This window comes from Mesoplodon densirostris, chromosome 18, assembly GCF_025265405.1.
Source record: "Mesoplodon densirostris isolate mMesDen1 chromosome 18, mMesDen1 primary haplotype, whole genome shotgun sequence".
Classification (NCBI taxonomy): Eukaryota; Metazoa; Chordata; class Mammalia; order Artiodactyla; family Ziphiidae; genus Mesoplodon; species Mesoplodon densirostris.
The window spans coordinates 24,182,681-24,207,948 of record NC_082678.1 but is presented as its reverse complement, the minus strand read 5'-3'; the positions used below and the strand labels follow the sequence as shown (position 1 = coordinate 24,207,948).

General features: G+C 53.5%; 2 protein-coding genes across 9 annotated transcripts in view; one reads left to right on the top strand and one right to left on the bottom strand.

Annotated features, from left to right (window-relative positions):
• ARSG (arylsulfatase G) overlaps positions 1-3,832 on the top strand; it is a 122,534-nt gene extending 118,702 nt beyond the window's left edge. For 4 of the 8 annotated variants that reach the window (XM_060080855.1, XM_060080854.1, XM_060080858.1 and 1 more), the window contains exon 12: positions 1,976-3,821. In XM_060080855.1, the coding sequence (XP_059936838.1) occupies positions 1,976-2,250 (275 nt within the window). In that variant the 3' untranslated portion in view covers positions 2,251-3,821. Of the gene's footprint in view, positions 1-1,975 lie in introns of all 8 variants that reach the window. The other 4 variants (XM_060080862.1, XM_060080859.1, XM_060080861.1 and 1 more) reach the window with 4 other exon arrangements.
• Positions 2,981-25,268, bottom strand: part of WIPI1 (WD repeat domain, phosphoinositide interacting 1) — a 30,338-nt gene continuing 8,050 nt past the window's right edge. Inside the window, exons 4-13 of the mRNA XM_060080867.1 lie at positions 23,098-23,194; positions 16,826-16,923; positions 16,085-16,177; positions 15,334-15,404; positions 14,115-14,222; positions 8,365-8,529; positions 7,456-7,563; positions 6,718-6,836; positions 6,193-6,293; positions 2,981-3,494 (exon numbers count right to left, since the gene is read on the bottom strand). Of these exons, the coding sequence (XP_059936850.1) occupies positions 3,444-3,494; positions 6,193-6,293; positions 6,718-6,836; positions 7,456-7,563; positions 8,365-8,529; positions 14,115-14,222; positions 15,334-15,404; positions 16,085-16,177; positions 16,826-16,923; positions 23,098-23,194 (1,011 nt within the window). The 3' untranslated portion in view covers positions 2,981-3,443. The remainder of the gene's footprint in view (positions 3,495-6,192; positions 6,294-6,717; positions 6,837-7,455; positions 7,564-8,364; positions 8,530-14,114; positions 14,223-15,333; positions 15,405-16,084; positions 16,178-16,825; positions 16,924-23,097; positions 23,195-25,268) is intronic.

Below are 25,268 nucleotides of genomic sequence, written 5' to 3'. Positions count from 1 at the left end.
AATAGTCATTGAATTTTTAGTTTTGTTCAGCTTTTTACTTGTTAGGGTGGAGGGCTGACTTCCAAAGCTCCAAATGCTGGACCAGAAACTAGACGTTTCCTATTGAGTAGTTTTTAAACACTGGACATGGTGTGTGATGCATTGTAGAGATTCTGACTTTCAACCTGAGGAGTGTTGACTTTGGTTCTCACGGGCAGTTAATTACCGCCTAATCCCCTTAAACTTGAGGCGGCTTGATTTTATGCTTCGTCAGAACTGGGCTCTGTTGGATTTTATCCTTAAGCTTAGGTAAACGCCTTCATTCCGGGATACAGTCTTTACTCCTAGCATGAACCTTTTGGGACTTCAATGGAAAATATGAAGTGTTTATCAAGCCTTTCTAACTTAACAGAATTCACACCCTAAATTCTACCTTCCCTGCACTGGGTAGCACAGAAATGCGTGCTGAGCTCTTCAGACTTGTAGCTGTTGCTAGAACCTGTGCGTGCCCAGTTCAGGGGTCAGCCAAGGTTTTGAAGGGAGTTTATTTGCAGATTTTAAGCCTTCCCCTCTCCGGCTCTCTCCTTCCCAGGATTTTGCCCACCAACTTTCGTCTGTGGTGGCAGCTCTGAACTCTGTCCCGACACCTCATGCCAAAGAGACCACAGTCCCCTCCTGGGGCTTTAGCTGCTCCATGCTGCTCTGACTGGGTGGGTAGGGAGGTGTCCCCAGGGGAAAACACTTAAACACAGACCCCACCCCGTGTGGCCTCCTGCTTTCAAAAATCAAATTCCTTTCTGCCTGCATGGATGATTTTCTGGTGCCTTCAACTGGTTGTTTTTTTTTTCCGTATGTTGCTTAGAACTTAAAATTGTCATCTATGGGAGGATGAGTTTTATGTGAGCTACTACTCCACTATTCCCTTAAGCGGAAACCTTTAATTTTTATAAGAGGAGTCAGTCCCCACCTTCGCTTGACTGATTGCCAAAGCTCACATCACCTCTGTTTATTGGCAAAGAGGAAGAGCCAACTTCAACTCCAAACGCTAGGCAACGGCTCTTACTCTCTGTTGGACACACTGACATCCCTCCCAGGAGGAGAAGCATCAACAGAGGCTTCCTAAAGGCTCTGATCTACCCATTCTTCCCTCTCAGTGTTTCACACTTTATGTTTCTGTTCAGATTGGCCCAGAATGAAAGCTGCGTCCTCCCGTGGTGTGACTGTGGCTCCTCTGTGGAGATTTGCTTTCACTGAGTTGCACTTGGGCTTCAGGCACTCGGCTTATAGCGGAGGGTGGGATAGGAACTCGTCAGCTGGACCGTCCTCATCACACAGCTGTGCTTTTCGTAAGGATGCTGTCGAGTGTTCCATCCCACAGAGTCCCCTGTAGGAGGAGCCGGTGGAAAAAATTCTCTCACACCTCAGGGCTCTGCTTCCCCCGAGCGGCTGGTAAATGTCTACCTTGTTCACGTTTCCCTGCTAAGGAGACCCGAGGCAAAGGAAGTGTTCAGGATTGCCTGTGTGTTCCCAGGGCTGTCCTCTGCCTGAATTCCTTTTGTTGATATAATTATATTGTATTCATTCCTGTCAGAAGCCTTAACTACTTTTTGTACGGAAAAGGGGGGGGGGGGAAGTCACCTGAATCATTAACAGCCAAGGAGGCTGCCATCGCTCCAAGCGTTTTCGTCACCCGTCTTCGGGAACCGCCGTAACAGCCAGATTCTAACTCAGACAATAAACTGAACTGCAGCCCGAAGTGAAACGACTTCCCTGGCCTCCCTGCCTAATTTGCCAAATTGAGTGTCCTGTGGACTCAAGAAATCAATTTTCAAAAGACACATCACATTTACTCCCAGAGGGTAGAGGGGAGAGATACTTGAGTCAGTGTCTTAGCGGCAGGGAGAGCGGTCACTGGAACACTGGAGTCCTGGTACGTTTGCACTCACTTGTAATCTGGCGCTGGGCTTGACGGGGTCTCTGTTGTCACCCGCTCCAGGTGGGGCCAGAGCCTGCGATGGCAGCGTCGGCCCCGAGCGGCACCACGACCCTCCCCTCATCTTTAACCTGGATGATGACATCGCAGAAGCAGTGCCTCTGGAACGGGGTAGCGCCGAGTACCAGAGGGTCCTGCCCAAGGTCAGAGCGGCTCTCTCGGGGGTCCTCGAAGACATTGCTGGCGACAACATCTCCCGAGCGGATTACAGTCAGGACCCTTCCGTGACCCCCTGCTGTAATCCCCGCCACACCGCCTGCCGCTGCCAGGCCGCGTGATGGAAACACAGGGAAGCGAGACGGGCGGGTTCACATCCCGACTGCGGATTTGCCCACTTTGCAGTGATGTGTGCTTTAAAAATAAGGCTCAGAAGTTTGTTTTGAAGCCCCCACTCTGTGTCCCCCGCTGTCCCTTCCGCGTGCCGGCTTGAGGGCATGCCGAGCCCGAGCTGTAAGAAAAGGCACCTGGGCTTTGGAGTCAGGAGTCAGACCAGGTCCAAGCCCCAGCTTTTGAACTTGGGCACATTATTTAACCTAACTCGCGAGCTGATCTTGAGGATGAAACAGGTGATACGTGAAAGTGCCTGCCTGGCAAGGGACGTGACACCAAGCAGGCACTCAATGTTTTAGTTGCCTTTTTTTTTTATGCACCCAGTTTTGCCGGTCATTTGAACAGAGGCTCATCCCAGCTGGCATCTAGAGCAGCACTTCCCTGTCTTTCACAGGCGCACAAATCACCTGGGAGCTTGTGACCATGCAGACTCTGACCAGGTGGGCTGGGGGGCCTGAGGCGCTCCGTGTCTAGGAAGCTCCCCAGGGGGATGCTGTGAGCAGCACGGGGGATGCGGACCTGACAAGGTGAGAGCTGCTTCCAGGTCACGAGCAGCAGGGCCCGCAGAAGTCCGCGGCCCTGCCCACCTACCACCATCCCGTGCGACAGGTCAAACGGCTGTATTTTAAAGATTTTAGGGATGCTTCCTGCTTTCAGAAACCACAAAGAAGTAAAGTCTTAAAGCCTCAAAAGTGCATTGCCATGGTTTTATTATCAGTGTCCTAAATGGGACTGAAAGGTCATAAATGATTTATTCCAATCACTGCAAAAACCTTTTGCCTGGCTAAAACAGCCTCTCTCTATGTCATATACAAGAAATACAGTTCAGAGAGATTCTCCTGTAAGTACATTTTTACGCAGCATACGCTTTCGAAAGGATGCTCTTTGTAATATAAAATTAGGGTTATAGACCAAGATGGTTTGTCCATGTGGACGCTCTGGCTGGGACGCACTTTCAACAACGGCAGGATGTGGATTTGCAGAGCTCCCGCACCCACCGGCCACCGGGGCTGAGACGAGCCTGCTGGGCAGCAAACCGCATCCCGGGTTCCTGACCCCCCATTCTGCTCACACAACCGCATGCCTTGCATCCACCTTCCTGGTCGTCTCCAAAACCGCCTGACAGGGGCGGTCCTGCTGTTCACCATGACTGCTTCGTTTTGCCCTTCTGATCGCCGCGGCACAAGATTATCTACCGAAATCAAAACAGAACGGCCTTACTCCTTCCGGGAGGGGGCTGACGGGCAGGCTGCACCGTCAGCAGACCTGTGCCCACGCGGGGTCGGTGGGGGCAGGCTGGGCCCAGCAGAGCTTTCCCGCCTGTCTGTCCACAGGCCGACCCTCGCGTGTGGTCACGGAAGAGTCACCCGTCTTCTTTTGGTGTAGACGAGGTGGCAGTTTCAGAAAATACTTTTTGTAAAAATATATGTGTGTATTGATATGTATATGGGTTGCTTTTTTTGTTTTTTTTTTAAGGCTCATCTTACTTGTAAACACAGACTGCTAAATCACCATGAAAAAGTCAGTAAGTACCCTTGGTCCCAAGAGTAAGACGAATGTCAGAATATATGCAGACTTGTCAAGGTTGGCTTGTTACCGAAACCAAAGCTACTCCCTTCCTGAATACAGCATCTTTCTAAGGGACCAGAAATGATCAATTCTCTTTTCTCTCATTGTGCTTGGAGCAAAGTAAATCCCAAGGAGATGAGAGGGATCATACCCAGGTTAGTGCCACTATATTTAAAAAAGAAGACCAGCAGTGATGACCCAGCGAGCCCCACAGGAGATGATCCGAGCAAACCTAGGCTCGTGTCCGGGAGAAGCTGAGACCCCAGGATCTGTCAGGATCCCGGAAGGTGTTAAGGAATGTGGGTAGACAGGAGGATTCTGGACAGATATTTGCAACAGGCATGACAGTTCAGAACAGAGGCAGGGAGAGGCAGTTGTTCAGCATCTCCAGTGGACCATTACTGCCAATGACGACATGACTAATATGGTCCCTCTTGCGAGGACATCCCAGGGGCACTCAGGCCCCGATCCTTGTGCGCTGAGATGCAGAAGCCCACCCGCTACCCTATCGCTCTGCCTGCAGGCATGAGGGCAGGGCTGGGGTCGGATGGTCTCCGAGACCCCTACCACCGGCTCTGCACACGGGGGCTGCTCCGAAACTGCTAGGGCCTAGCGACCGTTCCGGGGAAGCTCGTTCAGCGATCGACACTGTCACTAGCAGGAAGCCTTCCTTCCACATAAATAAAAATCGACGCAGTTTAAACTGACTTCCACTCACTTGGTCCTTACGAGGGAGACAGGACGAATGGCTTGTACCAGGCTTCCTGGCACCAAATAAGCAAACAGGCCTTTCATTTTAGTGCTAGTTCTTAAGCGTCTCCATTTTTTTTTTTAATACTCCAAATGATCTGCATGGTGTATGTATTATTTGATACAGGTTTTCTTTGGCAAGGGATCACCTTCTGAATGCCGATATCCAAATTCTGTAAATATAAGAGGTTTCGAGGTCTACTCTGATTACAGTTAAGTATCTAACAATCTAATAATCTTTTATAGCAGTCACAGACTTTTACCAAAGTTGCTGATTCCATTAGATTCCACATGTATACCCACTGCATCTGACCTGCTCTGGTTCCCGGAAAATACAACTCAGATAAATGACCACCAACTTTTGGGGGGGGGGGACAGAAAAGCTCCCGCTATAGCGAGTAGGGGCAAGAGAACCCAAAAGCAAAAGAACTGGTCTCTTGGGAGGTCCTACTGGGAGACGCTTTTAAATGTGTAATTTTAGTATTTTTAAAAAGGACTGCTTTCCACCCCTAAAATGTAAACTTTACTGGTTGGCACTGTATTTGACAATCTGTCTATTAAAAGGCAGAAATGCCGATCTCAAGCTGCAACCCACAGAGCCTTTCGGGAAGTCAGGAACACGGCCCTGCAGTCCTGCATGAAGGGCCCTACAGCAGCTTTTGTCTTTCTTTTACTAGACTTACTAGATTGTCCTATGGATCTCTGCAAGAGAGAAGCCAGACCCGCACTCCATCCTTTGGCAAATGGAATCCAACTGACCCAAAATCATGACCAAGAGAAAACACTGCAGCCCAAGATCTATGCTCAATGGCTACTTCTCTCTGCTTCCAGGAAGGACAGTCAGCTGACTCTCTAAGCCTTGGCCTAAACACTGCTTCCATCTTGAAATGACTTCAAGTGGACCGTCTGGGCTGTTTTCCGACTGAAGCTCATAAGAGGGGTCTCTATGTTGCTCTGAACGGAAGCTTGAAGAATCAGAACCAGGGGGACAAGCTTCTCTTCACCCCAGGGTGCTGAGAGGAGCCACGCCCAGCGCCCAGCTAAGCCTGGGCCCTCGCTGCCAGGACGGCTGAAGCAGGATGCTGGGGAGGTGCCCGGCTAGAGGTGCCCGGGGGGCTTCCCACCGCCGCTCCGCTCTCCGAGTGGCTGTTAACGAACAGGGGTCAGTCCTGTCAGAGCCGGAGGAGGGCGAGGGCCCAGCCCTGTCAGAGCATCACCTTTAGCATCACAAGGGCGGCAACATTCTGCTCAGAGCATCTCAGGAACCTCAGGAAAATAAGAGCTTAGACGGACAAGTTTCTCCCAGTGAGCAGCAGAGAGAGTGCTAAAGAAGCAAAGTCAAGGGGCCCGGGCCTCTGAATGCGGGGAGGCCGCCAAGGCTCCCTGGGCAAGTACGTGGTTACCCTAACACTGTCGGGTGGGCTAGTGTGTGGGGTCTGAGGCTTCCCAGGTGTTAGGGGAGGATTAGTTGTGACGGACGAGACAACAGGGAACGGACTCCGCCCCGTGTACAGGTGAGGGTTCTGTCTAAGCACACAGACTGGGCGCTCTTAAGGGTTCCCGATGCTCACAGGGGGAAACTCATTCTCATCATCAAGACACACTGGTCCCGTCGCAAACTCGTGTTCGGGGATGACCTCTCCTCGGAGCGCCCCGCCATCCTCAGAATAACCTGGAAACCAACAGTGAGACGTAAGAGAAGCCACGGGGTCTGTTCTTAGGCCGAGACCCCGGGGCCGGGCCTCAGCAAAGCGAGCATCCGGGGACCCATGGGACAGACTGTGCTTCCCACGAGTCCAGATCCTCACCGTTTACGGCCCGAAGCCCCTGGGCGGCTGGTCTCCTCCACCTGCCCGCCCCCATCTCCTCCAACTTCCCACCTGATTACAAACCATCCAGGAGGCAAAGGGTTCCCACTACTTGTTAGGGAAGCGGCCACTGGGGCTCTGCCGGCCCTGTTCTGGGACCCGCGCTTAAGGCTACACCCAGGGCCGCATCTGGAGGAGACACGTGGTTCAGGGGGAGCGCTCCGTCCACAGGCAGTGGTGACGGGAGAAGAGGGTCGCTGTCACACAAGGCCCCCCATGCCCGCTCACCTGGCACCGTGGAGGCTGCGGATGGGCTTGGTCTGGCTACAGTTGCTGCATAAGACTGAGGTAATGAAGCTCTGAGGTCATTTTCTTTATTCTCGTCGGCAGTTCCTGAGCCAAGCAAGCTAATTGCAGTGATGAAGTGGGGGGAAGGAAGAGACAAAGAGGTCACCTCACGCCCAGGACATTTCCAAAAGGCAAAGCACCTGGAAGCCCGTGCTGGGCCCCTGGAGTTCAAGGCATACACCTGTCGGTTCCCTGCCAGGTCAGCGTGGACCAGTGTGACCTTCACCTGCCAATCACGGGATTTCTCATCTCTGGCGTTTAGTAAACTGAGATCGGTCCTGTGCTCCTTCTGGCACGCGCAGGCAAGGGCACCCGGGAGCCCCAGGTGAGGGGGCAGTGGCAGCTCGGGGCATCCTGTCCGCAGCAGGAGGTTGCCCTGCCCTTGGCCGCAGAGGTCAGGAGAACGTCTCAGTTCAGTTTGCTACACGGCTCTGAGCGCCTGTTATGTCTGAGGGACCCTGGGAGGAGGAGGGCTCAGCAGGGAGATCCCATTTTGCATGTTATTGAGCCCTACGTGAGCCCAGCACCAAGCAGGGCCCCCTCTGGCTCTGCCCCTGGGCCCGCCCCTGAAGGAGGAAGGGAAGCGAGAGCCCTGAGGCTGGTCGCTGTTCTGGGCTGAGGGGCACACAACACAGCCGGCTCTTGAAAGGCCGGCTTTCTCAAAACTGGTCTCTTCACCTGTGGGTCTTGATTAAGACGCAGTCTCCTCCATCCTGAGGGTCCAAGTTGTAGATGTAAAGGTGTCCACTGGATGAGGCCACCAGGAGCCTCGGCAGCTTCTGGATCCTAAGAGCCAAGAAGACATGTGCTGGGATGACAACGTACGTGGGCGGTAGATCCGCTTCCAGGGACGAACCACCCCCCCACCCACCCCCCTGAGGGCATCACCAGCGTCTTGTCCCGACATCCACGAACCCGCAGCCCGCTGACCCCAGAGTCTGGGTTTCTGGTGATTTCCTTGCATTGTGTCCTAGTGATCTACCTTGAGGATGATTTCTTGTCTTTGACCATAATTGTGTGGGTGAGACAAAAGGGTATGCATACACCCTGCTGCTCTGTGAGGTTCCCCTGCCAACAAAAGTGTCCGCCTACCTGCCTTATGTGTGTCTCTGCCTTTAACAGCGGAAGGAAGGATGCAGGTGCAAAACTGGCCCCCATCTTTGCTGGCTAGTTTTACAAAATTTTTCAAATGTTCGGCTTTAATAAACACTTTTTAATGTCTTACATAAAACACCTGTCGACCCCATAGGTATCTGGACCGAGACTTTGGAACTAGAGCCTTTTTACATAATTCCGTAAAAATGGGAACTGTCTTCAAGACAGTGTCACTGGAACGAGAAGGTTAAACTTCCCATGCCAGCTTCCAGCTCAGCTTCTCAGCCCCCAGAGAAAGGGTCCCACCGGATGGGAAAGCAGCTGACCGGCCACGGGGTGTGCCGTGGGTCCTGACCTTGCGTGCCCTTCCTAGCTCCCTTCTCTTGCCTTTCTTTTAAACCTGTGTGTGTGTGTCTGGGGCAAGTAAACCTGTGCTTTGGGGAAGCAAATCTGTAATGGTTTGTGCCTGATGAGGGGTGGCGCTGCACGTACGTAGAGAGGGTGCAGATGTTCCTGTGCCCAGAGAAGCCCAGGCGCCCGGTGGCAAAGGCCCTGTCCTGGTTCATCATGTCGGACACCTGGGTGGGGAGGTAGTTGGTCGCAGCCATGAACATCTTTCCCACGTAGCTGGTCCAGGTCGAGGGCTCCTCTGGCTGGCTGGGGAGCAAGGCATAGGCGAGGGTGAGGCCAACCTGTCCCCTGGCAGCCATCCAACATCCCCAGCCGACGCTGGGAGCCGTGCTCACCGCAGTGGGAAGGGACTGTGCCCTGGCATGACGTTCCACCCACCCGAATGCTCGGGACGTGCCATTCTGGCCGTACCCAGAGGGCGTCAAGGGCTCATGTGTCCTTCGGAAGAGCCATTGCACGGCCGTTAAGAGGTTCCCAGTGCGACGGCTCTCCTGCATTAAGCAGGCTGAATCTGATGATCAGCCTGATTTCTAGGTTCCTGGAAGGGGGTTGGGCAGAGAGTGAGTTGGAATCAGTCCCTGGGCTCTGTAACCTAAGCCCAGGCCTGTTCTGGGCTCACGGAAGAAAAGAACAGGCCGATCTCAGCGTCAAGGCCTCCCAGCCAGACTGCGTGGGAAGCAAACCTCCGGGCAAGATGCTTGGACAGGTGTTTGGTTACAGCCCTCGAGCCACCCGGGTGGGTGCTGGCAACGCACAAAGGTGGGGGGGAATTCAAAGGGACCTGGTGTGCCCCCTGCGCCGCATCCTGGGGTCTCTGGCAGACAAGGGGGGACGGCTCTGTGGTGAGACGCGGGTGGGCAGGGTGGACACTCGCCTCTGTGCCGAGCAGCCCGGCGAGGACCAGGGTGGCCGCACGCGCACCAGGCACCCCGGCTGAGAGGCCGCTTGTCCAGGGGATGCATCCTGGTGAGGGACACGGCCCGCGGCTCCGAAGCCCTGGGGTTTATTCCTCCCTGTCACCGCCTGGACAAACCTCCCTGGGCCTCGAGGTTCTCATCTGGAGGCGACGGGCGCTTCCAGGCTCCCGCCATCCCCCTGACGTCCTGAGCGTCGTGGGACACACCTGTGCGGCTCGCCCTGGCGTGCTGCACTGAGGGTGGGGAGTCACCGAGAGGTACCGACCACACCCAGGTCCTGCATCCGAGGTGGGGCGCAGCACAGATGTAAAAGGGAGGATGCGTGAGCGCTCCAGGCAGGGTGCCCAGGACAGGGCCCAGGCCGAGGTGACTCCAAGACCACAGAGGAGGGAGGGGTGGAGGGCATTCCTTCAACCCTCATATCCCACTGTCCTCACTGGGGACGACGGGGACAATCACGGTCCCCTGCCCGTGAGAACTAACGCGGCAGCACAGCGTAGGGGCTGGCGCCCGGCGAGTACTCTCTCATAGGAGGGCATCTCCGGGGCTGGCGGGACTGAAGAGGCTTGGTCGCCGGGCTAGGCCCCGAGGCAGGTCTGTCTCCGAGCGGGGTGGGGGGGCAGGAGGGGGGCCCATCAGATGCTCCGGACAAGCATCCGAGAGTCAGGGCCACGCTGGGCCGGCCCAGGGGGCAGAGGCAGGTGGCCTCAGCTCAGGCAAGGATCGGCGAGAAAAGCCTCGATATCGTACGGTACTTGTTCTCTTTCTGACTCACTTCGCTTAGTCTGACGATCTGTAGGAATCGAAACTGTGACGCAGATGAACTCATCTACAACACAGAAACAGACTCACAGGCACAGAGAAGAGACTGGCGGTTGCCAAGGGCGGGGGAGAGCGAGGGATGGAGTGGGAGTGGGGGATGAGCAGACGCAAACTCTTGTATACGGGATGGAGAAACAGCAAGGCCCTACTGTAGAGCACAGGGGACTGTATTCCACATCCTGGGATAAACCAGAAGGGAAAAGAAGATGAGAAAGAAAGTGTGTGTGTGTGTGTAACTGAATCACTGTGCTGTACAGCAGACATTAACACAGCATGGTAAATCAACTCTACTTCAGGACTTCCCTGGTGGTCCAGTGGTAAGGAATCCGCCTTCCAATGCAGCGGACGCGGGTTCGATCCCTGGTCGGGAAACTAAGATCCCACATGCCGCGGGGCGACGAAGCCCACGTGCTGCAAGTTACAGAGCCCATGTGTTCTGGAGCCCGCGCACTGCAAGGAAAGATCCTGCATGCTGCAACTAAGACCCGATGCAGCCAAAATTCAAAAAAACAAACAAAAAAACACTATACTTCAACATGTATTTGGTATTTCTATAGTGATTGAGAAAACAATAATGCAGATTAAATCTTTAAGTGCATTGTGTCTGTAGCCATTACGTTGTGAATGCCAAAGACAAAAGTTGTTTGGGAAAAGGGAGGGAGGGAGGGAAGGAAGGAAGGAAAGAAGGAAGAAAGGCCTTGAACACCAGGCTGGAGGATCTCGGACTTTACTCCTGAGGGCAAAGGGGAATAAAGGTGTCTGGGGACGGAAGGGCATGTTCCAAGGATTAGTCCAGCAAGATGTATGATGGTCAGAAGAGGCTACAAGGAGTGAGACCAAGGAAGGGAGGCCCGGTTCAGGGCGGTGGCCAGAGAGGTGGGACGGAGGCAGAGGTAGAGTCGTCTCGTGCTGTTCGAGTTACCGCTCCACGGACGAGGTGGGCTGGGGGGATGTGGAGAGTGACGGGAAGGTGTGCTCCTGGTGACCTGAGATGGAAGTGAGCCCAAGTGGCCACTTCCCACCTTAAGCACCAATAAGAGACTCGGATGGAGATGCGACCAAGGTGGCGGCGTGGGGTCCCTGGATCCCGGGACCTGGGGGTGGCAGGGCGTCTGGATGGTTCTGCTGCCCACGGGGGCCCAAACCCAGCATGACTGAGGATGGATTAAAGCTCCGGCAGAGAGCGGGTCCTACGGTGTAGAGGCTGTCCGAGAAGGGATAGAAACGTCCAGAAGACAGATGACATCTATTTAAAAGTTTAGAGGGCAAGCAGCGTGCTTTGGGGCACGCACACACGGAGCGGGTGCTGGAAGCATTCCAGGCACGGTGGAGGGCGAGAGGGGCAGCATCTAGGGTTTCACAGCCCTGCGGGGCCGAGGTTCCAGAGGACGTGGGAGCAGCCCGCGGCCAGCGGCTGGAGCCAGGGCCCCACAGTCACTGGGTGCCCCGGGAGGGAGGGAGGGAGGGAGCTCCCGACGGTGTGGGACAGAGGCCGGCACCATGTCACCCACACACAGACACACACACACAGAGACACACACACAGAGACACACAGGCACACACACACATAGGCACACACAGACAGACACACACAGAGACACACACGCACAGACACACATACACAGAGACACACATACACACAGACACAGAGACAGAGACACAGAGACACACACAGACACAGAGACACACACACAGAGACACAGAGGCACAGACACACAAGCACACACACACACAGACACACAGGCACAGACACGCAGACACACATGACGGAGGCCGGGTTCTGTATCTCCCTGAGCGGGTGGAAGGGGTCTTCCCATGGAAGTCCCACTCTGGGGGCGGAGCCTGTCTCTTCTGGTACCAGGCAAGGCCCAGCAGAGGAGGCCACACTTGGGACACGGATTTGAGCCGTCGCTGGAGTTGCCGCCTGGCGGGTGTGGAATGCGGCGCTTTCATGTGGACCCTGGGTTTGGAGACGGAGGCCGGCTCCAGGCGAGACGTTGAACTCCTCTGAACTCGTTCCCTCAGTCGTGAGGCTCCCAGCCCGCCTGCCTTCTGGAAGCGCGTGGGCAACCAGGGGCCGGAGAGTGTCGGGAGGCTCCACGGACCGAGAAGCGCGGGACCCAGACAAGCGCCCATGCTGCCGAGGCCACCACCGCTTTCTGGGTGTCCCTGAGCTAATCGCTAACACTTCACATTTCCATTTCCTATAGTAACCCTAGAGGGAGGTGTCAGGAGACACGCGGTGTCTGAAGGCCCCCTAGGAAGGTGTGAGCCGTGTCCTGGGCTGCGCGGGGCAGGGTCTGGGCCCCAGGGGCAGGCTGGGTGACGTGACACTGCCACGGCCGAGGCCTGGGTGGAGGAGACCCTTCACCGCTTTCCCGGGAGAAACAGGGGCTGCACACCTGTGCACCTGCACTGGTTCCCACACGACAGCAGGCGGAGTCCCTAGGAGGCGCCCCAGGGTGCCACGGCCTGGTCCCCGGAGCCTGTGCCAGCGAGCAGACCGCAGCCCCATGACTGTGTCACGTCGTACGGCCCAGGTGGCTGTCGAGGGGGGATGATCCAGACGGCTTTAGCCAATCGCACAGGCCTTAAGAGCAGAGGGCTTTGCCCAGCCAGATGCAGGAGGGAAACTCAGAGAAATCAGGAGCTTGAGAAGGAATCGGCGCGACCTTGCTGGTTTGAAGGCTGCGTGAGGAGGGACAGGGATCTGGAGGCCATCACGGGGGCAGGGGCTTCGCTGCTGCAGCGCGGGGGCCTGCATTCCTGCCGACGACCAGGACGACCCAGACGGGGAGGGCTCTGAGCTCAGGCAGGCAGCGGGCAACACCTGCGCTGCAGCCTGAGTGCAGACCGAGCCCGACTGGCAGCGTGATGGGGCCGTGAACGCGTGCTGCTTTACGCCATGAAGTCTGTGATGGTCTATTGCAAAAGCAACAGGAAACATACGCACACCCCTGGCTGCAGCCCGGTACACGCTTTACGCTGTCGACCCCTCTCCTCTCCTCTCACAGGCCCAGCAGCGGCCCTGGAAGGATCTGCCAGGCCCTCAGTGCTGGGGGTGACGAATACACGCAGACCCCAGAGACGCTGCGGGGTCAGCTCCAGATCGCAGCGATAAAGCATGTTGAACACGTGCGTATAAAAGTGATGTTTATACTATCCTGCAGTCTAGTAAGCGTGCAGTGGCATGATGTCTAAAAAACAACGTGCGGGACTTCCCTGGCGGTCCAGTGGTTACGACTCCGTGCTTCCATTGCAGGGGACATGGGTTCAATCCCTGGTCGGGGAGCTAAGATCCTGCATGCCTCATAGCACGGCCAAAAAACAAAGTACAGTACTTGGAGCCAGATTACAGAGATTCATATCTGAGCCCCATCTCAAATAAACTCAATTTGATAAAAAAAAAGTGCATATACCTTAATTCTGAACATCATGTGGGCCTTCAGTGAGTCGTAATCTGTTTGCAATGGTCACATCAAAGATCACTGATCACAGGTCACCACAATAAATAGAATAATCATGAAAAAGCTTGAAAAATGTTGAGGATGATCAAAACGTGACACAGAGGCACGAAGCGAGCAAAGGCTCTGGGGAAAATGGCACCGATGGACTTGCTCAAGGCAGGGCTGCCACAAACCTTCAGTTTGTAAAAAATGCAGTATCTGCGAAGCACAACAAAGCTCGAAGCAACAACACGAGGTGGGCCTGTGCATCAGGGGATTTGTAGCGAGCTAGCAAACACTCTCTAGGCACTACACTGCGTGCTTTCAGTCCAGGCACTCACAACAGGCCTAAGAAGCATATATGATCATTAATATTTTAGGTTTGGCGGACGAGGAAACAGAAGTACAGACAGATTAGATCACCTGCCCGATGTCTCGCCGCTCACGTGGGGCAGAGCCGGGCTGCAAACTCAGGAGGGCGACCCCAGCTCACATCACCTAGTCTTTGCTGACACTCACTCCCCACTTGGTGGGGACAGAACAGGTAAAGCCAAGTCCATGGCGTTGACAGAGAGAAGAAGTCACGTGCGCTGGCCGGACAACCCGGATCTGACTCCCTTAGTGTAACGAGCGTTTTGTGTCCTACCTGTTGGCGAGGTGCTCCAGCTTGAAGATGTGCACGGTCTCCGTGTTGCTTGAAGCACAGAGGAGTTGTGAGTCCATACTGAAAGCCAGAGAGCTGATCGTCACGTACCTGGAAACACAGCCACACAGGGACGGGTGAGCCTGGGCAACGAGGCTAACAGCCTGAGAGTACAAAAATCAGCTTCACATATATATGTAAGAAAATCTAAATGTATCCCGAAGAGTTTGAGCACAGGCAGACCTCGTTTTATTGGGCTTCGCTTTATGATGCTTTGCAGATACTGCATTTTTTTTTTTTACAAACTGAAGGTTTGTGGCAGCCCTGCCTTGAGCAAGTCCATCGGTGCCATTTTCCCCAGAGCCTTTGCTCGCTTCATGCCTCTGTGTCACGTTTTGATCATCCTCAACATTTTTCAAGCTTTTTCATGATTATTCTATTTATCGTGGTGACCTGTGATCAGTGATCTTTGGTGTGACGACTGCAAACATTATGACTCGCTGAAGGCTCAGATGATGGTCAGCATTGTTTAGCAATAAAGCATTTAAAAAATTTTTAGACTCATGCCATCATCGCACACTTAACAGACTGCAGGATAGTGTAAACATCACTTTCATAGGTACGAGGAAACCAAGAAATGTGCGTGACGCGCTTTATTGTGATACTGGCTTTACTGCGGTGGTCTGGGATGGAACCCACACTATCTCCGAGGTCTGCCTGTGTTTTCTAAAATCCCTTCAACACTGTATCATTCATATTTTGAAATTAACATCAGAAAGAGTCACACTGGGTCGCTTCTCAGGTGAGAAGAAACCAGGCATCGCCCCTTCCCATCACACTGGCAGTCTTCCATCTGTGAGCCCTACAGCGGATAGGACCCAGACCATCACACTTTTCTGTTCCGCGGGAGGAGGGTCAGCGGTTACTTTCGGGCCGTGACTCCCTCGCCTGTCTAATTTCTCCGTGACGGGCCGCCCTTGGGCACATCAAGAAAGGGCTCCCCAGGCTGGAGGCTCAGGTCACAAAGCCCTCTCAGCTCTCAGGTGTTCTGAGTGCTCAGCGGAGCCTCTAGTCAGTCACCTGAGAAAGGACCATCATCCCTCCTCCCGGGCAGGGCGAGGGGCGCACACAGCCCCTCTGTCCTCTCCCCGGACGGCTGCCAGCCGTTCGCTGCAGGACCCCTGTGCGTACTCTACACTGGGTTTTTACGATGAGCACAGACCTTTTCATGCCTCTCCGAAACTCATAGAGCTTCTGCCCATCGGGAACCGAGAACACCCGGATGACAGTGCCCTGGAAGAGAAAGCAGGTAGGCATTTCATACCGTGAACAGCTTCACGCAGACACGTCCCTTTAGAGACGAGCTTGTTTGATTGGTTTTGAGCATCTGTCTCAGGAGAGGAAGCTCAGAGGGCTGTGCACAGAGGCTTTTCTGTATGTGTGCTGTATAAACCATTCTTGGAAGGTGAGTTGAACAGCCTCCATCTCCCTGCCCCTCCCCACCCGAGCCCAAGGCGCTGGCGTGCTCGTTCAGTCTGCTCTGGCCCCCTCAGACATTCAATCCCTCCCCATCAAAAATACACCTGTTTTTCGTGGCATCTGAAATTCAACTCTATCACCTTCCCTGGTTATTCCAGACAGAAGATGTCAGTCTCTCCTATCGAACAGCCAAGCATTTTGTTTCTACTGTGTTTATGGAACGCGGCATCTCTCCGTATCTGTGATGATGGGCACGCACGTTTCTTAATCAGACCGCAAGGTTCTGGGCAAAGAGGCTTGTGTCCTGCACAGCAGAGGCCCTTGGTCGGCCGAGTTAATAAATGCAGCGACTCACGCAGGGGCCGGAAGGCCTCCCTCCGGAGTGAGGTCTGAGCGCTGGGGTCACCGGGCCCCTTCCACCAGCTCTTTGGGGCCCCGGGCCCCGGAACCCTCCCCCCAACTCCCAGCAGGAGGCGAGCCCCTGAGGAACTCACTTTCTCGGAGGCGCTGGCCAGTCTGGAGCCCGAGGCGTTGAAGGCAATGGCGGCCAGCGCCCCCTCGTGGGCAGCAATGGTGCAGACTGTCTTCTGTTGGCGAAAAGGAAAACGGAGGTTGATGCTGGGGCAGAGGGAGGACGCTTGTCGTCTCCTCTCGCTCCTCTTTCCTTCCGAGACACCCTCCCTCCTCTGCTGGGTTCCCTGTTTCCCTCTTTCCACCAGGCCGTATGCATAGAAGCTGCACGTCGCTTCCCGGTGTATCTAGATGCTGCTGCAAGGGCTGCTGCGTTTCTGTCCCTTTTCTTGCCCTCGGGGAGATGGGCGACCAGCCGTGTGGCCAGTGCGGTGATGTGACTGTGCTCTCCGTGATGCGGCTCTAGGGCCCGGCTTCCTGCAGCAATCCTGCCTGCTCTGTGAAGCTCGGAGAGCAGAGGGCAGGACATGGGACACGGCTGCACGCTGTCGCAGGCCGTGCCACGGCCCGGCAGGACGCACTCAACCCCGCGATGGCCCCCAGCTGCCACGGCGTCTGTCCGGGCCTGGCAAGCTGCCTTGTGGCTACGTGGACGGATGGCGATGAAGGCAAAGGGCATGGCCTTCCCATCCACACCCCACAGCTGTGGCCGGAGCTGCTTGCGCCTCTGCACCTCGCCCCCCGCCACCGAGCCCGCCCCTCACCTGAAACTGACCACGCGGCCAGGCAGGGGGCTGGGCCGGCCGGGGTCACCGCCAACTTACCAGGGCGTGTCCGTCGTAGAGCACGATCTCGCCTGTCGTCCGGCTCCCAGGATAGGCCACGTAGGAATTGGAATGGTTGATGGACAGGGCACACAGACCTGGCAGAGAGCAAACAGCACGTGAAAAGCCGGCGTCCACGGCCGGGAAGGGCATCTGGACGCGGCACGACCACAGCGCCACCTGCTGGCTAGGGGAGGAGCGGCCCTGCAGACCTCGACTCCCAGTTGATTCTTCTAATCCAAGGACCCTGATCAAGTAAATTCCCGGGACGACCTCGTGATTGGACACTGACCGTGTCCACGCCACAGCTGAGAGGTCGGAAGTTAGACTATTTTAAACGTTCTTCTTCGCACTGTGCCCCAGGGCCCTGAAGTAACATCTACTTCCCTTCCAATTCCGTTACCCTCTGGGCTACAAGCTCCTAACTGAAATAAAGGGCAGCTTGTGGTGGCCTTTCTGCAGGTGATTAAATGTCATTTCAAACTGGAGGGTGGGGAGGCTGGGTGGCTTGAGGGGAGGACCTATTTAGAAATTGTTTCAGAGCCAAATGTCCTGCCTCGATAAGGGAAATGGGCGCCTCCAGAGGGGAAATTCACTTGAGGGCAGTGAAGACGGTGTGTCTGCCGTTGGGACAAACTAAAGAAACAGGACATGTTGGATTTAAAAGGCTTCAACAATATTCTGGAAGAGTAAACACCAAGTCAAACCACTGAACCAAACCTAAGCCATTTTTATTTACACAGGGATTGGAGGGGCGGGGGAGGATCCTAATAGCATTTAAGAAAAGGATTTTCACAACAATGGTTTCCATTCATAGGGGTGTACGTGATAGAAGTGAATTCACGGAATTACCCGAACCAGAAGCATTACCAGAATAAGAACTTCGAGATCAGGCAAGAGAGGCCCTTTTAAATAGAAAAGGTAGCTTTGTTACAAGTCAGTCTTTTAAATGGGTTTCTTGTAAAAGCATAAGAGAAACTTCAGATCAGGCTAAAATGGACCTGACCCTCATCTGTTGGGGGCAGAGCAGAGGTCAAAACAAAAGCAAACGTCGAGAATGGGAACCAAGGTCTGACCGCCTGCTCGGGCTTTGCCCAGGACCCACCAGGCTGTGCCCTTATCACCTGCCAGGCAGCTGTGGGAGGAGGGTGACAGCCCAGCGCCCTTTCCTGCAGGCTTCCTGCAGCCCTCTTGCCTGTACAGGGTCACCCAGCCTTAGAAGAGACCACTCATGCCTTCTCAGTTTTGCTGAATGTTACACCCCCATGACTTATTTTTTAACTGGAAGTTTGTGCCTTTTGACCCCATTCAACCATTTCACACCTCTCTTCCCCCTGACCCCCAGCCTCTGGTAACCACCAGTCTTTCCTCTGCATCTGTGAGCTGGTTTGTTTTGTTTGAAGATTCCACATATAGGTGAGATCATATGGTATTTGTCTTTCTCTGCCTGACTGAATTCACGTAGCGTGATGCCCTCAAGGTCCATCCACGTCATCACAGTGGCAAGATTTCATCCTTTTTTATGGCTGAGTAGTATTCCATTATATCTATACGCCACACCGTCTTCATCCACTCATCCATCGATGGACACTTAGGTTGTTCCCATGTCTTGCCTGTTGTAAATATTGCTGCAATGAACATTGGGCTGCAGATATCTTTTTGAGTTAGTGTCTCCATTTTTTTGGGATAAATACCCAGAGTGGGATTGCTTAATCATAAGGTAGCTCAGTTTTTAGTTTTTTGAGGATCCTCCACACTGTTCTTCACAGTGGCTGCACCAATTTACATTCCCACCAACAGTGCACACAGGCTCCCTTTTCTCCACACCCTTGCCAACACTGGTCCCTTGTCTTTTTGATAATAGCCATTCTAATAGGTGTGAGGTGACCTTCAGAGTTGTATATTAAAATGTAAATATTTCCAGAAAGGAAGGAAGCTTAAACTTCTTCAGCTAACATGGAGCTTCCTGTAACACCCAATGGAGAGTGAGTTGACACGAGAGTCTGACAGGAAGGGACCAAGGATGGTGGCGAGGGCAGGTACACCCTGCCACGTAACCACGTACCTGACAGCTCTGTCTCTGGCTCGCACCTCGGCCAGCCCACCTGAATGTAGCCAAGGCGCCGTGCGTACCAACCTGTGCAACTTAATGACGGTCCCCAGAAAAGCTGAACGTGAGCTCCTTTGGCTTCCTGTGGTCCAATTCTCAGACAGATCCACCCAGCCCTAAGAATGCACTTTATTTCTTGTGAAGCCCCCAAGGAAAGTAAGAAGACTTTGCTATAGGCTTAGATGTTCCCGTTCTACTCGTCTTCTGTTTCTGTCACAAGTGTCCCCTGAAACCCTTTATAGGAAGGGAAATGAGCCTTTTCTTTTTTTTCTTTTTTAAAATAAATTTATTTATTTATTTATTTATTTATTTATGGCTGCATTGGGTCTTCGTTGCTGCATGCAGGCTTTCTCTAGTTGCAGCAAATGGGGGCTGCTCTTCGTTGCAGTGTGCGGGCTTCTCATTGCAGTGGCTTCTCTTGTTGCGGAGCACGGGCTCTAGGTGTGCGGGCTTCAGTAGTTGTGGCACGTGGGCTCTAGAGCACAGGCTCAGTAGCTGTGGCGCACGGGCTTCGTTGCTCCGCGGCATGTGGGATCTTCCTGGACCAGGGCTCGAACCCATGTCCTCTGCATTGGCAGGTGGATTCTTAACCACTGTGCTACCGGGGAAGTCCCAGCCTTTTCTTTGATATTATTTTATAATATAAAAGTGATAGTATAAAAAATTTGTAGAGCCCAGAAAATATAAAGAAACAGAAAAAAAACACCCATAATTCTAAAACCCAGAGGCTTTTCACTATGCTCAATATTTGAGTATATTTTCTTCTGGCTTTTTTCTTTTCTTTAAATATAAGGAGTTAGGTTTTGATGTGGCTTTTGGACTTCAGACTTGAAACACATTTTCATAAATCATGGTCAGCTATAATTCCACTGAAATGGTTTGGCTGTAATCCTTCTGCAGCTGGAGAAGAAAAATGCCTGATTTCCATTCAAGAACCAATGGCACCATTGGCTGGAATTAGAAGGAAGTCCTGTGATTCTAAATCATTCTTACCTTGGTATTTATAGTATTATATGTCAAAATTAAAGCAAGTTAACAGTGATTTATAAAATGCAGTTCCCTCTGGGTTGATTAATGGAATATGCTTTCCAGTTTTTAAAAATAGAAAGGAGAGAAATCGTCTCTGTACTTACAGATGCTCTATGCTACCATTTACCCCACCTGCATTACATTTTCAGAAAGAGCTCTCGCTGGGGAATAAACGGCTACTCTGTCCCATTATACACACTGCTGTGTGGTGTAGACTGCTCCCCCAATATTCCGTGAAACCCTGTAAGACCGACAAGTTCTGCCGTTGGCGGATTTTTTAATGGAGATTTCCACCTTCAGCTGCTCAGGGTACAGACTGCTGTGCTAGCAGGAAATTAACTTCGAGCCCCGTCTGGCCAAACCCTTTAAAGGAAGCAGCCTGCAGTCTTTGACACAACAGGAATGGGCATGACACAAACAGACAGAAGGAAGGAAATTTACAGCCGCGGCCGGGACTGAGCGTGAAGCAATGACAGAACTCTGTGTATATCACGTGTTCGTAGTTCACAAAGTCAAAAGACATTCAGAATTTGTGTGGCTGAGCCAGTCAGCCAAGAGGCCCCATCTCCCTCTGTTCTGTACCCATGAAGACTCATCAAATCAAGGGCCAGAGTTTCCATCTTACAGTTTTTTGTTCAGAAAATACATGAGAGGGTGGGAACAAATGAAGGAGACTCCTGGCCTCTGAGGATCTTATCTACGTGGTTTTGGACTTTCAGAGTCTGCTGGGGGTCCTTGAGCGAGGGACGGGTCATGTCACTGCAGGGAAACTCCGACCTGTCCCGAGCCTGCCCTCCTGGCTGGAGATGGACATGATGCATGGAACCGGCCAGCGGGCGAGCCTGGCTGAGCCTCGTGTGCCCAGCAGATGGGACTTCACTCTCACCCCCTCCCCGCCCTCAGGGAATCCTCCCCATAATAACTCTGTGGGGCAAAAAGGATCACCCCCATTTTACTGAAGTAGGAAGAGCTCAGGGGAAGCTGAGAGGATGATTATAAATGTCAGCCTTTGAAGCCGTCTTGGCCTCTCTCTCCAAAGAACGTCAAAGGTGTAATAAGACCCAAGTTTTGGTCTTTCGACCCATCCCTGGTCTTTCAGAAGGAAAGGCTAAATCTCTACCCCCAGCCCACTGGTAATGTTTACCTGAGGACACCTCCCGTTCATTTCTAAGTTGTCTTGAGATTAAACGATTCCCTTTGTGAGGCGCACACATCCTAACAGGAAGCACAAATGGCCCTACACCTGCAAACCTCCTTTCTCCCTGTTTAAACTGCAAACGGAGGCCATCAGTGCATTTTCTGAGCTAAGACAAACGGCTGCATTTGCTCAAAGTTAAGAGGAGACGGGCTTTTCGCAGGAGGAACAGGTTTGGCCCAGAAGGCAGGCAGCACCGTCCCCTGGGCTGAGCGGCTGAGGGTGTGACCGCAGGGGTGAGGGGGGCTGATGGCTGCCCTGACCCGTGGGACGCCCGCTCGAAAGGCCACTGACGGTGCCCGGCTCCCCTCCTTTCAAGGAAACGGAGAGTCACAGGCAGCTTGTGAGCTTTCTGCCCACCTGGCATGTCCACTGCTCACCTGGGATGTCCCCTGCCCCCATGAGATGTCCCCTGCCCACCTGGAATGTCCCCTGCCTGCCTGGAATGTCCCTGCTCACCTGGCATGTCCCCTGCCCCCCTGAGATGTCCCCTGTCCAAAGCCGCCAGGGTCCAGCCCAGGCCCGCGGCTCCGGTGGGTTCTGCTCAGACCCCACTCACCTCCCCCGCCCTGTCAGAAGAGCACATCTTCCTTTCAGCTGTCACCCCCTGGGTCCCAAACCTTCCAAAGACGCCAGGGCACTTGTGCACCATGTCCCAAGGGTTTGGGGTTCCTGGTGTGTGGTCTGTACCTACAGTGCCTGCTATGGCCCTGGGCACGTAGCACGTCTGCAATAAACACTTTTCCAGGTTAGTTCAACCTCTCATTCCTGAAAAACAGCACAAAAAGAAACTAACCCCCCACCCCCGTCCCCGGCAACGGTTCCTTCACTTACCACCCTCCACTTGCGAAACAGGCTTTAAAGTCGTTCTCCCACAGAGCTTTCTAATGGCCTCAATGGCTGTGATCTTTTCAAATACAGTACGGTTTTGTCAGGGCTGAAATTTTAAAGCACTGAAGTCAACAGCAAGGGCCATCTGTATAACTCAGATGGAGAGAAGGAAATGAGGCCAGAGGAGGAAGTACTGCCCAGCAGGCCGGGAGCAGGTAACCGCCACAGACGCCATCCCTGTGAGACGGGGGTTACTATTCCATTTTACAGGTGAGGAAACTGAGGCTCAAAGAGTCTAGGTGACTGAGGTCGGGCCACAGGGATCTTGAAATTCGGTGAAAGTCAACGAATTAGAAAACCGCAGTGAACTGAAGCAATCATTTAACGATACTAAGCTGGAGTGCGATTTACATACTAAGCTGGAGTGCGGATTTTGTAAATCCGCAAACTGTTCTGGTTTGGTGGCTCCTGTCCCACCACACAACTTCCTTCTCGTTTACTTCTGCCGCCAGGGATTCACAGAATGTCATCGTCTGCCATTTCAACCTGACCAATCCCAGCTGCTCCCATTCTTAAATCAGGAAAATGTATTAAACAGTGTTACATCTGAAAATTTAATACAGTCCAACCTCCTAGCATATCACCCACATACAGAGAATTGTCTGCAACGTAAGAAAACACATTTCTTTTCGGTTTGGATTGTCTGTCTCCCGGTCAGGTAGAACCCACTTCTGATTATGACGTCTGCTCTATACTGAACAACCAGCAAAGATAACTAGGGGTGAGCACCTTGCAACGTCAGATGCAGGACATCTCCTACGTGTCTGCCTAAATTCTTGGACACGTTTGCTGAGAACGGGTCCCAGGGGAAAGGAGTTTCTCCCAGGCTGCAGGGAAGGTCACACGGCCCTCCTGCAGGACGCATGGCCTAATATAATCTGAATCTGCCGCCGTTAAGACAAAGCTTCAAGGCAAACACCACGAAGATTTATAAAGCAGTGAAGGACAGACGCTGCTTCGGGTTTTCAATTTGGGTGGAAACACAGCTGGTGCAAAGGAGCACCCAGACACGAGATTTGGGGGCACCTGGCCCGGGCTGGGGCTCACCTGTCGGGTTTGGAGGAATATCCAGGATGGTCTTCAAAAGCTTCATGTCTTTAATGTTGTGAATGTAAATGGACTCCTCCAGGCAAACGAGCAGCCTCTGAAATCACACAGACCCATCAATCTATCGGGGCTGATTCCTTGAAAAGGGCCCAACCATCCCGAGATCACGCCTCTTTCCTGTGAATCCTAACTCGATTCTAAGCCGAAAGGGGGAGGAATTTTCATGATCAATTTGAAGCTTACGTTATGTGCACACAGCCACGTATACATCACCCTCCACCTGGACAGAAGCACTAAATACAGGATATCTGGAAATTCCATTTAGAAATTGAGATTTCCTTCTTTTTTTTGTTTTTGTTTTTGGTTTTGTACTTTTCCCTCTCCTCAGTCCAGGGAATCCTGGACACTTCCTGATCAGACTCCCTTTGCCAGTGAAGACACTTCCAGGTAAACTTCTCGGTTTGCCTTCCCATCAGACGGGCCCCCTTCGATGTTCAGAGCCAAGTCCCTTCTTGTCCGGATGTGGGTACCTTGGCTTCCTCTGCATCTCCCAGGGTTACATTCCCCTCCCCAAGTGACGGCCAGCTTGAACTACGATCCACCCAAACGCTCGCCCAGACCCACTCGTGTGCCCTCTCTCCAGCCCCGGCAAGGGAACCCGAGACACCCTCCAGCCCTCACGGGACACCCCACCCAGTGCCCCTGCCCCGCGGTCCCCCTGGGATGGGCTCCTCTCCCTGGGGCTCCCCCTACCCAGTGCCCGGACACCCTTCTCTTTTTCTTCAAAGGAAACTTGTCAGATTTCAAGTCTCTTTCCGAGGGCCACGTGGAAGCGGGCCTCGGGGTTAAGGTGTCAGGTGCCTAGAGGAGCAGAACGCCCGGCTCAGCACAGGGCAGGTGCTGGGTACGAGTGCGGGGCCCTCAGGAAGGGGCTTTTGGTCCAGGGGCTACTGGCCCTCCACAGGCCTCTTCTCCCCTGCCCCTGCCGCCTCGGCTTCCTTCAGGCCGGCGCTTCTCAGACTCTGATGAGCGCCTGGCATCCCGGGGCAAGGCCTGGGCTCTGCCTGGAGACCCTCGTTCAGGGGGGTTACAACACGGACCCCAGACGTGAGGACCACTGCTCCCGGGCCAGATCCTTTCAGCCCAGGGAACAACTCTTGGAACAACTCTTGGAAAGGAAGAGACCTAAAAATACCACTAAGAAGCGGTGGGTTCCCCTTCTGGGAAAAGCCTGCGATGCTGTTTTCCCAGTAAGACTCTTCCCAGCTCAGAATTTTTCAGGAGACTGTCACTTGAACCAAGCAGAAAGATAACATTGAAACACTTTCCTCAGGTTTAGTTAAGGCTCTGTGGCCACAGCGCTGGGTGCAGAGGGCTGACAAAAAAGATTCTAACAGGGTCTCCAAATTGATGGCATATATCAGTGCTTCTCCGTAAAATATACAGTCCCTGATTTACCGCACTGCTTTGCCTTTCGCCTGCACTTACTACGGTTTGGACTAGAGAGCTCTATGCTTGTTGATGTTTGTGGGTTCGGGTTCGCTCCTGTGTCCCCACCCCCAGCCCCACGTGCGACCCCAGAATACGGGGTCTTCACCACGCCCCTTCCTGCAGGGGCAGCCTCCACTCCTAGCTTCTCTGGCCTCATCCGCATCTTTCCCCACCAGCTCTTAGAGCACCACCTGCTCTGTGGTCCACTCGGCCGGATTTCAGGTCACCCCCCGACCCAAGGGAAACACACAGAGAGAACAGTGAGGGGCAAAGAGGAGGCACTTCGTCTGTGTTTCACGTGAGGGCTCGTTCCTGGGATGAGCGCCACCCTGGCAATGGCTCCCTTTACTAATCAGTCTCCGGTCTCAGCAGAACCCTGGGCTGGCCTCCAGCTCAGCTCATTCCCTGTCACCCTGGTTCTCATCTACTTGTCTAGGTCCTAGAAGTAAAAACTCCTTTTGTCAACTAGAAAATTATTTACAGCGTCTGCCCTTGGAGGCTTCCATCCAGTCAATCTCCATCTGGGTAACAAGAGCCCCTCGGAACAGATGGTCAAAGAACTGTGGACATTTACAAATCCAAATACATCTGGTTTATTGTCCTTATTCCACAGAATACCTTTCCTCTATTAGTAGAAGGGGATTAACAGCAACTAAAAATGAAACAGATCCCAATTACTG